The following is a 12304-nucleotide window of genomic DNA, read 5'->3' as shown; positions in this document are numbered from 1 at the left end:
TGGTGGTTACTTTGCAAAGTTTGAGTGCATTTATGTAATTTTTTTCTTTTTACATTTAAGTACATTTGATAGTTAAACTTGTCCTCCGTAAATCTTATGATCATTTACAATTTGTATTTAGTCCCACTGGGTCCTTGAATGATTAATTTAAGGTGCTGTTCATGCTTATACTGGTTCTACAGCACAATAAGGGTTTCATTTTTAAGGGTGTCATTTTTAGGGTGCACATGCATTTATTACAACTTTTAATTGAATGGACAAACGCACTCATTAAGTGGGTGGGTCGTCACATCTGGGGCTTGTGACACAGGAAGTTTGGAATCCTTCTCAAACCGGCTCCTATTGCAGGAGCACATGTATTATCCTCACTTCAATATAGCACAAACGTGTCCAATTTAAAGGGTGCTTGCAAATGTATTTATTTGTTGCCATTTGTTAATATCGTGGACAGAATTAAATGCTCCTGTGACATGGTGTGTGGAGAATTGCTACAGGTGGTATGACATTTCAAATCTGCTTGTGCAACGGGAGTTCTGAACCCATTCTGGCTTAAACCTGCACTTGTGCTACTGCTTGCTCTGACATGCTCACTTCAAGTCATCCTGTCCCAATTTCTCAAAATGTAATTTTGACCTCCAGAAGACCTCCATAATTTATATCAATTAATTTATATATAGTCACATCACAATTATGTAAATTATTTTATTCTCATCACAGTGAAAAATAATAACGATAGTGATATGTATTATTATTATTATTGTCGTTATTATTAATCATAAGCAAAGGAGACAACCCAGGATATGTTGTTTTGAAGGTGAGGGCACAGCTCCAAATCCAAACAGAACTGGTGACAGATGCCCTCGGTGTATCTCATCTTGGACAGTTTCCCCATCCAGCTCTGCTGAGCCACCAGATATGAGCTCCATGGATGTTCTGAGCTCACAGCCAAGCACTGGGAGGGCTCCTGAATCTGGTGAACACCAATACATTGGAGCTTACCTCAGCCATGACTGTCGACTTGAAGTTACACCCCTACTTGCTATGGAGCTCATCTGGTTGCTCATCTTCTCAGCAGTTTTTCCCAGGCTTTCCCAGATAACTCCTCCCTCAGATGGTACAGAGGCCCGTTGTGCAACCACAGACTGGCTGAGTCAGCATGAAGTGCCTTTGCTGAGGAGCCATGTGTTATAAGTTCAGCCAGTTCAGTATCTGTCCCACCTGAAGTTGTCCATGCACACAAGAGATCTTTTCATCCTCCTCCAGTATACAGCAGAATTCCTCACAGCTTCAAGCCCACTGTCACAGAGGGCGGAGGCATCAGTGGCAGAACACCTCTCAGCTGCCAGATATCTCCTCGAGACTTGGACAACATTGGCATTCATTGTTGGCACATGGTCAGTGAGAGAGGCAGCACTACTCTGCAGGCATCTGGTGTGGTGCCATGGTCAAACCAGCAACCTGCATCAGTGAACAGCCACACTTGTGAACTGTGATCAGTGTGCAAGATAAAGATGTTATAGTGGTAAGGGAAGAAATGGCAAAATGTAGTTTTGCTCTGGGTCCACTCGAGCACCAACTATAGTAAGCTACAACCCACTGTCATTTTTATTGTGACGCCATTATCCTCATTACTGGTGTCTGTGTCCATAAAGAATTCACCGTCTGCTGTGTGAATCACTAGCACTGGTGCTTCAAAGAGGTGAGGGCAGAGATCCTCCCCATCCCACTTGAACGAAGCTCCTTTTAATGTGAGCTGGTGTAGCAATGCAGCGGCTCTGGCCGACCCAAGAAACTCCGGTATTATCACAAGGGTCATTCCAGCTCCACTCATGATGTGCCTGAGGACGCTGAAGGAAGTTTACTACTTTTATAATCTGGGAATATTCTTCCAAAAAACTAAAACAAAACAAAAGTTGAGCACTTGAACAGGGCCATGGGAGGTACAGGTGTGGCGTCAGCTGCAGCACCCCTAGAGGATGTTAGAGGGCCTGCACTTCCACAAATATAAATACATTTTTAAAATCCCCACAGTACCCCCTACTTGAAATGTCTCCATGTTTTTGCACATCAACCAGCACACAATTTAAATGAACGATGCACCAATCATTGGGGACACCAGCAAGCACTCTCTTCATTAAACATTGAGACGAGGGTGATGCATTACAAAACCATGACTGAACTTCCAGAGTCTGGTGTTTCTTCAGCTGTGCAGATACAGTGGGATGTGCCACACTGAGCTGGATGTCATTGGTCCGTGGGAGTGAGTACAAGTTGGGCTTAGTAACAGCACAGAGCCTCCAATAGCCCACACAGAGACATCAGGCATCATCCTTTTTCTTTTTCAGGATCATGGCACTGCAGCTGCTTGATGGCTCAGTGATTCCTGCCATCCCGTTCACAGTCTGTTCCTTCATAGCCAAGGGGAGATGGTGGGGAGGAACCCAGTGCAGCACCGCGTGTCTTAGCACTAAATTGGTATGTGTAGTCTTGCTCGTTGGCCATGAAGATGTCGCTGCATTGAGGCACAAGCCCTCCATCTGCCCTTCTGTCCCGCCTGACCTGATATGCTGTCACGATCCACACACCAATTCCAGCGACCCACTAACCTCTTATTACCAAGAGCTGCTTCCTACCAATCACGTCCTACCAATCACGGCAGCTTGGCTGCTAGTAACGGACTCGACTCGCATGGTCATTTGCTCTGGAGCAGCAAAAAAAGATTATGAACTAAAAAGATGGGGAAAGTAACTAAAGACTAACAGGTACACCTCATCTTCCCAGACCAGTTTAATCTCATCCATCCTGCGATGTCTGCTCCGAGTGCCGTATATTTGGAATGGTGACTGCACTTCCCTGACAAGTATATCTATTTCTCAAGCTGAGAATTTTATTTTTTTTTTTTTGGCACTGCTGTTCGTGTATGTTTACTTCCATGTTTAAATTATTACTGCATTGTGTCACCAATTCATGCTCATCTTTTAACGGCAATAAGAGGAGTAAATATGATTGGATACTGTGGTGGCATGACTAACCACAAATATTGATTAAGTAGTCCGCTGAACACATCCCCTATTTGTCATCGCACTGGCATGTGGATTAGTGTCTCTGCCGCTATGATTATAAAATAGCAAAGATCATGTCTGCCATGCCCACGTGGGCCTGTGCCACAGTCTTATGTCTTATTTCTACATTTGCTCTCTGTATACAAAAATAGAGTCCTGGGTATGCTACAAACATAAGGAGGCTGTCCGTGCATGGTACACAAAAAAATAACTGTCATTAGATATATTCAAAGAACACATTAGCTTACTATTTACTATTTCATTGTATACATTTTCTCTACGTATGCTAAGGAGTTACAGTAAATGTAAAGTGTGACTACTACTAATATAAGACACACTTTGACATGCTGCCATATGTTAAATCATTGGTCCAGTTTCACAGCATTGAATGTTTTGCAAAATCAGATGAAAGACCATGAAGCTCATTTTAAGCCACCTTGGGTATGGTTGAAACATTCATTCATTTTATAGTAAAGATGAAATCATAATAAACAGGTGATGTCAAACAAATAGTGTTCTTCTTTTAACAACATCAGATCAGCTGATTTTGAAAATAGCAATAAGTGTCATTTCTTGTATCGTGGTCTTTTTTCAATTTTAAATGCACACAACCAACAATGTAAATCAGCATCTGATGCCACACAGAGTAAAGAAAAATAAAAAAGAAGATGTACTTAATTAGTCAGGTTTACGAGACCCTAATGACATTAAAGAGGCCAGGTCTGGCTCAATAAGAGTGGTTTTGATGTGCAAGTTACTTGGTATCATCCTCACGCGGTTCTGGTTAATGTTCATAACCAAGAATGTCTTCTCACACAAAGATATCGAGCCAAACACATTCAGCATTTTTAGCAAATGTTCAAATCTCCTGGAACCTGGCTAGAAAGGATCACACAAGGGCCAGAGTGCGGCTATAGGCCTACTGCCATCTTCTGGAGAAATATAAAATAGCCTTTTTGTACGCCTGTATTTTATACTAGGACCAACATTGCTGGCGCTCCGAATATTACTGATTATATGACTGCGGGCCACAATTGGCACCCAGGCCGGAGTCTAGACCTGCCTGCTCTATAGCCCATTTCTGTGTTCCTGCTTCAGTATATTTAAGTGACCTACACTGTAAAAATTGGATGTTTAAATTACATAGAAAAGCAGCTGTTTTCATGAATATTTCTAGGTTGATTTAACCCTCTGTGTTTTTAAGTAAGTTTAACATATTTAAGCCCCTTATACAATATGAATATCTAAAATCAAAAGTTCAAACAACATGTTTTTTTGTTTACCACCAATGGGTCTTATAGGACAGAACGGCCAGATCATTTCCTCTGCTCTATTAAAAAAAAAAAAAAAAAAAAAAAAACAATTGACCACATCCAGGTTATGTGTCACATAGACGTACATGACTCCATGGCCAACTGCCGTCTAGTTTCGACTTTCGTTTCTTCGATTCAGCAGTTTTACTAGATCTGCTCTAGCCTACTGGAACGAGGCGCGTATGAAATAGTCCCCCAGCACCCTGTGTGAACCAGCTACACCACAGACTTCTACAAGACTCCCCTTGGAGTACATGGTACCGCGGGCAGGGTCCGTTTGCCCTGTTCGTCATTGTCAAGATTAGGGTTAAAGATCGCGTAGTGTACCAGACCGAAGTACTTCCCGTTGTATTATAGCCGCCCACCGTCTGGCCGGAACCTTCGCTCCTCTCAAGTTTGTTTTACTGTAGTTGCTGAGTAATTCATGGGAGGGTGGTTACTGAATAATACTCCTTGAGATGAGTAACGAAACTGAATCTTTAAATAGAAGACTGGTGTTTCTGTGAAAGTTTATTTTCTATTTAGCACAGCAGCACAGTTAGTCACGAGCTCGGCGGCTTGACTGGAGTTTGAGCTTCTTCTGATGAAGTCTTCCTAAAGCAAAAACACGCATGCATACTTTTTAATAAAAGTGTTAATAATCTTCTTTTTCTTTCGGCTATTCCTGTTTAGGGGTCGCCCCAGCGGATCAAACTCCTCCATCTGGCCCTGTCCTGAGTGTCCTCCACTGACACACCAGCCACTCTCATATCCTCTACCACTGCATCCATAAACCTCCTCTTAGGTCTACCTCTCCTCCTCTTGCCTGGAAGTTCCATCCTCAAGAGCAGGAGTGGCCAACCTGAGGCTCTTTGTCTGGTTTCATGCGGCTCCCCAGCCGGTCCGCTCTCACCTGCAATAACGGTCTATGCCGTGGCCCGGTTACCTCATCAGCTCTGAGGGCGACACACTGCTACATCTTCATGGTGCGCGGTTTGTTTACAAGCCTAGCGAGCCGCTAATACTTTTAAAACCGGCGTAGTGAAAAACGGGAGACTAGCGGCATGAAGTGACTCTGCTTTGAGTCTCGTTGGTGAGACGCTTCTCCCACACGTTTTGGAATAAACCACATACGAGGTGCAGCAAAGGCACCGCCGACGACTGAGAGAGCTTCAAACCTACTGCCACTGTCTGTTCTCTTCTTCCTAAAGGTGAGCGCAGGTCAGTGGCGTTGTAACGAGTGTTGATAACGGAGTTTATCCACCTAGAAAACAACAGTTGCGTACATAACAGCTCGTAATGTGCTCCAAACGTGACAAAGTCCTGAAGCATATCACGCCTTATGTTTATATCGAAGTTTGTGTTTGTTTTTTACTTAATACTTAATTTGTGTCCATTTTACATCCCCTCCGCTAATAATTTACACTCGTAGCTCTTTGCGGTAACACAGTAAAAAAGTGGCTCTTGGTCTCTAACGGGTTGGCCACCCCTGCTCAAGTCCTATCAATATACCTCTCCACCCTCCTCTGTACATGTCCAAAAAGTGTTAATAATCATATATATAAATTTAATAATCTGGAATAACTCCATGTTGTGTCTGATTTAATGTTCAGAATATTCAGTTTGGGTAAGTTTAGAGATTTCTGTGCATATAAGCACAGTACGTCTTATTTTGCTTTAATGCGGACAGTGTTTATATACTCATATAAGTCAAATGTTTTTGGCTTTTGGGTGAAATTTCAGGATGAACTCAGACCTTTACAGGTGAACGTAAACCTTTGAATGCACAGGTCCAACTGTTCAATGTTTTAGTACAGTTTTGCACAACTTGCTGTTCTCTAACAAGGAGAATAACGATAAACAGATTTTTGATCCATAAATCCACCAATACATCTCCTGGTTCAATTAGAATTGCTATTTCAACAGTCCTCATCATGCTGTTCACATGTTGACATCATGAGACCAAGACGGCATCTAACAATTGATCAACAGTACCTCACCATTGCGAGGCTTCAAACAGGATGTTCTCAGACGGAAATGGACACTGTGCTTAGTGTCTCAAGTGTGTCATCAGCAGGTTGCAACAGTGATACAGAAAATGGAAGTCACAGAAAGCATAGAAGTATGCTATCTAGATTATAGAAGCATAGAAGTTGACATCCTTTGGCCACATCCCACCGATCACTTCATTGTGAACAGTGCCCTGCATTATGCATCAGCCACTGTTGTCACCAGATGAGCCGTTGGTGGTGGTATTAGTGTGGGCAGGTTTGTAGTCAATACAGAACTGCCCTACACTTTGTAACAAGCCTATACTACTTGATTAACATAATTAATCCAGCCATTGTACCTCTGCTTGAACAACACTGGCCTAATTCCATCTTCATGGATGATAATTCTCCAGCTCAGAGGTCGAGCAGGATGTCATGCCTTCGCAGACAAAAAGTCAACTTTTGAGCATGACATCATTGTCAAGCTGTAATTGATTCTCAAGGACACACAAGTTATTGAGTATAGTTATAGCTTGGAATATAACTTGAGATTTTGTTTCAATAAACATTTTGGGATTAGGAAACCACTGCATGCTTCAACTTCAATGCTCTACTCTCATGTTATATCACTGTAGCATGAACTGTTGACGTTTTCTATACATTTCACTTGATAGTAAAATATCCCCAACGTTGCGAGTAGTGCATGTGAACTAGTCAACCATACTGTTCATGTTGTTTAACTGGTTTATTTTAGCATTAAAAGAAAGTCAGGCTTTTCCTGTATACAGGCAATTCAACCACAAATATAAACCAAAAGATTATTTTGACCTATAATTTAAATAGAAGATACTACTGAGAGTGTTGAATCAGAAATACGCATAGCATTTGGGTCTGTTTCATGATGAAATACTAAGTGTTCTGTGCAAGAACACAAGATCCTAGTTAACGTTCTAAAACAGCCCTCTTGCTTTCGTATATTCACTACTGAAGCCATTATCACCAGAACTAACTACATTGTGTAATGTTTTTATTCTGAAATAATATCAAAGTACACAAATATCACCTTGATTATTGGGTCCAATGTTCCTAGTCAACTCCCCTAGTTCAACACGATGTAACTGCATAAAAATAATTCAGTCACAAAATTTCCAATGTTCAAAACTCCAGCAGCACTCCAGAAACTTGCATGAAAATACTGCCAGTAGACATTTGTCATCAGCCACATGACTGATATACACAGAATCCTGCTATTAACCTAAACTACTACTAACAAAAAGAGAGAAAACAAAATCAACTCAGATCTTGCACAATTGCACTGAAATGGCCAAAAGGCCTTTTATTCTACCTCTAAAAATCATCACTTTTACTTTGGCTTGGAGCAGCAACTGACTCTTTATTGGAGTTCCTTTAAAATAAGCAGTTCTTTGTGTAAGACAGATCACCATATATTGGCTGATGTAGGAATGTTGAGGGTGTGTAAAAGATTGAACTTTTTGTTGTTCTTGTGTCCTCACAGACTACTGCAGTGCAAATTCTTTGCTTAATCCATCATACCTGCTCTTACAAAGGAGCTGAATCCATGTCTTAAGCTGTAATAACAGTACTGTAGATCACTGTGGGACAACGCAGTGCTAGAGCGCTGGATGCTGTGTCCTTGTTCAGGTCATTTTACACTGCTTGCCCCTACCCAGTATATGACAAACAACACTGTACTAATTATGAAAGGAAGCAGAAAGAACAGGACTGTGAAGAACACTGGGATTTGATCTTAACTTTGTTTAGTCGCATGTGCCATATACTGTGCTAAAAGCCTGTGGGCCTCACAGCCACTGAACACAGACGGAAGGACCTTTAAACATGTGCTCTGTGGTGATGACCACCAATGTATGTGTATCATGAATGCTGTGTATCAGCAAATGCAGTCAATACAGTCTGTGCAAACACAAAACCCTGATTCAAGCATTGGTTCCGGTTTTTGCTGAAGGTATTCTAAAGACCAAAAAGGCCATAGCAAATTACGTCCCACAAATCACCTGTTAATTTCAGCAAAATGGAATTACAAATTAGAAATAAAAAAGTGAGAAAAGATTAAGGGCAGAAGAGGAAAAGCCAAGATGTGGTGACGGATGTGCTGAACTCATGGAGCCGACTCCTCATCTGCTCCTCAGACCCATCACACACACTGGTTCTTCAGAACAGGGTCCATAGATACATCACTTGTTTACACTCTCCATCCCCCTCCATCCTCCCCCCTCAAGGTCACAGGCACTAGCGTTTGGACAGCTCGTTGGACAACCAGTCAAGTCCTTCGTAGAGCCCAGTGCCTTGTGTAGCACAGGTTGCTTGAACATACCACTGCAAAGACAAGACAAGGAAGCAGTGAGCCAAAGACCAAAATCTCCTCTGAGAAAGTAAACATCAGTCACACTCTGTGTGTGTACCGTTCTGCTGCGTAGACTCTGCAGGCCCAGTTTGTCTGTGAGCTCACTGACTGCCATGGCATTAGGCAGATCCTGTTTGTTTGCAAACACCAGCAGCACGGCGTCCCTCAGCTCATCTTCCTGCAACTGCACAGGAAATGGCACCAATGAGGCAAACCATGCGCATTGATTTTAAAGTCAAGCACAGTTACTTTCTATTCAGTGCGTCATTTACCATTTTAGAAAGCTCCTCTGCTGACTCAGCTATCCTTTCTCTGTCATTGCTGTCCACCACAAAGATGAGACCCTGAAAGAGAGCAAAGAAAATAAACAAAGCTCTCAATGACGGAGCTATATACAGACTAAATTCCTCCTTTTAGTCTATATCACCGTACTTGAAGGTCTAAGGACACCATGACTAAAAATTCAAGTAGAACTGTTGGCTCCATAATGGTTAACTTTAATAATGATCAACAACATTAAACAAGTGATTTATTATTAGGTGAGTTATTGTGAGTTACAAACTCAGTTACAATATCTTAAAACTCTACTTTCAGTATTGGTTCAACTACTTAAATCTGCCAATTTCCAGGTTTCTTGCTGTATTTCAAATATATATATATACTTGATGTATATCCTTATTATATACATATATCAAGTATTTCAAAATGTATATACCCATTACCCCATAGAATATTACACCATGCATAAGACCAGACATGCTATATAAGACCTGCTGGCATTTTAAGTTAGTTACTAATATATGTAATACTTTATTGAATAAGAAATAAGGTCAAATCTACTACTTGTTATATGAAATATGCCATAAAATAAAGAAACAAAATGCACTGTTGCAAAATTCATTTACATTTTATTTTAGTCTAATTGTAAACTAAACTGAAAAAACAAGGGTTAGAACTCAACAAAATTCTATACCTGAGTATTCTGAAAGTAGTGTCTCCAGAGTGGACGAATCTTATCCTGGCCACCAACATCCCAAACAGTGAAACAGATGTTTTTATATTCAACTGTCTCCACATTAAATCCTGGCCAGTAAAAAACACAAAATAAAGCAGTTAACGTACTTATTCAGTCTTGAAGACAGATGAACTTAAAGATAGTGAGAGAAATTAAATGCATTCACAGAACTGCTTCAATTCACTGGTACTTAGTGGGCTAATACGAGTTGCTGATCTTAGTGAATTAATTTTAAACTCAGATATGATGTATAAACACTGCTGAAAATTCAAAGTAACATCACGACAGTGCGACATTGGATCTCTAAAGATCCCATAAAGAAAGAGGAAAATAACTACGCTGGCAACATGTAAGTTTCACAGTTACATCTAGAGGTAGTACTACCGTATATTGTTTTGGATTTGAGTAGGGCAAGTCTGATGAAATGGGATTTCGTTCACCGTAATAAAGTACCTCATTAGATAATCCCATCACATGCATGCAGATGTTTGATTTAACATAAGATAATTATTTATTTATGAGCACTGAATTCATTTCATAGTGCTACCCGTACCAGCTGTTAGTAAGATAAGCTAGTGTATGTTAGCTCCTTGTCATAGTTTATTTCAGGTTGTGAGAGGGAAGAAAAAGTTGATGCTTAGGTTGAATATTTTTAGCCACCAAATGAGGAAAATGGGGTTAAAATGGGCTTGGGCAAAATATTGGTTATGATCACCAGGACAAAGTTGACAATTCACACAGCCTCGTATATCATGGTAACAGTAACAGTATCACTTGTATTTCCACTTGACACAGACAGAGTTATATATACGCATGTATTAGAGCGATTTGTAGAGGCCAATATACTGATGCTATCAAACACACATTATATCATACTGTCCTAGTTACAAGTCCTATTTCAGACCCATATGCCTCAGTACGTAGCCTTAAAGGCTGATGATGGTTTAAATTTGGGAGTTTTATAAAGGTCTTTTAGGCACTGAAGCAAGCAATGTCATGTTTTAACACTGCAACAATGTCACCTAACACAAACAGAAACACTACAGTGACACTAATTTTCTCATAGTGAATGGAACCATCATAGTGATGCTACTGGTTTCATGAAACCAATAAAATTCATTCAATTCTACAATAAAACCGTGCCTTATCTAATCACCAATTCTAAATTCGTGGATGGAGTAGACTTATAATGTTGTAGTAAACAATATACTTACCAATAGTTGGAATGGTAGTCACGATTTCTCCAAGTTTTAGTTTGTACAATATAGTGGTTTTACCTGCAGCGTCTAGACCCACTAATAAAAATACGAACAGAGATATTGTCAGGTCCCCAATATGTACAACTATGACATTTTCTCTATAGTGGCATTATTAATTCACATAAAAATAATAATTTGAATGCCTTTAAAAAATGTTACAAACATTGACCGGCATAGAAGTACAACCGTCTGTGAGCAATGTGACTTTACAGATACGTGAAACAAGAGAGTTGGACCAGATCAACATTTCAAAGTCCTTAAGATGTTTTTAATGTAAGTAACCAAATAGACCCTTAAGTGCATTGACACGCTAGCTGTCATGTGTCTGACATTACCGGGACACCAGCGGCTGATACAAGAGCGACGTACATCTAACTAACCGTGTAGATAGCCAACTAGCTAGTTAGCCAGTTTACTTGTTCATTGTAGTTAGCTAACCAGCTAGTGGGTGTAGCCGCCATGCTAGTTAGCTACGCTAGCCAGTGTCTCCTGACCGGGTCTAAGCTAAAGCTAGCTAGTTCCGCATAATTCGGATAATTAACTGTCACACATACCCATAAGTATTCTCATCTGTTTCTTCCCAAAGAGTCTGCTTACGAGCGAAGAAATAGTAAGTCCCATGCTGGTTTAAAATATTTGTAACCTATGAAATTATTTGCCTCTTGTAAAAAAAAAAGTTAGTCCGATGTTAGATGCTCGTGGATGTCAAGTGGCGGTTGCTGTGTGCGCATGCGCTGCCACGTCATCGTATCCGTGCAGTAATATGAAGTGTTTGACCATTTCCTTTGAGACGCTGACTGTCTGCTGTTCTTCCTCTTTGTGTGAGATTGTGCAGTGTTTGTGGAGACGGTTTCTGAAGCAAGGTTTCTCAGTTGACGAAATTACTTAAACATCTAACGTTACATTAAAACAGTATTCTTATTATCTTATATTTGTCCAGCACAGCTTGTTTGCCTGATTTGTTGTATTGTGTTTACTGACTCATTAAGGTATGTAATGTTATTTAAAGAAAAAAAGCTTTCTCTTTAAAGTAGCATCACTACTAGCATGTATATTATGCTGACATGTTAGTAAGTAGATTAGAAGGGATGGATGGAAGGGATCTATTATTATATTTGCCTCAGCTTTATTGCTGGTTATCATTGCATCTTTTTGTGACCAAAGTCATGAGGATTAGCCAAAGACTCGCAGTTCTTGTATGTGTGGTGATCTGCAATTTCACAGGAATCATGGTGACCTGGTGGCTCCTTTAGGTTCTTCTTAAGACCTTACTTGGCGATATAAGATTTATGAACAGGGGAG

At 40.5% G+C, this 12304-nt stretch overlaps 1 protein-coding gene across 1 annotated transcript; it reads right to left on the bottom strand.

Annotated features, from left to right (window-relative positions):
- Nucleotides 1-7075: 7075 nt before the first annotated feature.
- LOC143497175 (ADP-ribosylation factor 4) lies at nucleotides 7076-11741 on the bottom strand. The gene is made up of 6 exons (XM_076992975.1): nucleotides 11557-11741; nucleotides 10958-11038; nucleotides 9702-9811; nucleotides 9001-9072; nucleotides 8787-8912; nucleotides 7076-8700 (listed from the first exon to the last, which is right to left on the bottom strand). The coding sequence occupies exons 1-6, from the start codon at nucleotides 11621-11623 to the stop codon at nucleotides 8614-8616; spliced, it is 543 nt and encodes a 180-aa protein (XP_076849090.1). The 5' UTR covers nucleotides 11624-11741; the 3' UTR covers nucleotides 7076-8613.
- Between the last annotated feature and the right edge of the window lie 563 nt (nucleotides 11742-12304).

This window comes from Brachyhypopomus gauderio, chromosome 2 (assembly GCF_052324685.1).
Source record: "Brachyhypopomus gauderio isolate BG-103 chromosome 2, BGAUD_0.2, whole genome shotgun sequence".
Lineage (NCBI taxonomy): Eukaryota > Metazoa > Chordata > Actinopteri > Gymnotiformes > Hypopomidae > Brachyhypopomus > Brachyhypopomus gauderio.
Note: the sequence above shows the minus strand (reverse complement) of the source record. Positions and strands in the feature narration are given on the sequence as shown.

Excerpts from the sequence above, each read along its gene's own strand:
- LOC143497175 (XM_076992975.1), bottom strand. The coding sequence starts at position 11,623 with ATGGGACTTACTATTTCTTCGCTCGTAAGCAGACTCTTTGGGAAGAAA. Across the intron at positions 9,073-9,701 it reads ACTACTTTCAGAATACTCAG|GGTCTCATCTTTGTGGTGGA; the intron begins GTATAGAATTTT and ends GCTCTCTTTCAG. Across the intron at positions 8,701-8,786 it reads AGAGTCTACGCAGCAGAACG|TGGTATGTTCAAGCAACCTG; the intron begins GTACACACACAG and ends TTGTCTTTGCAG.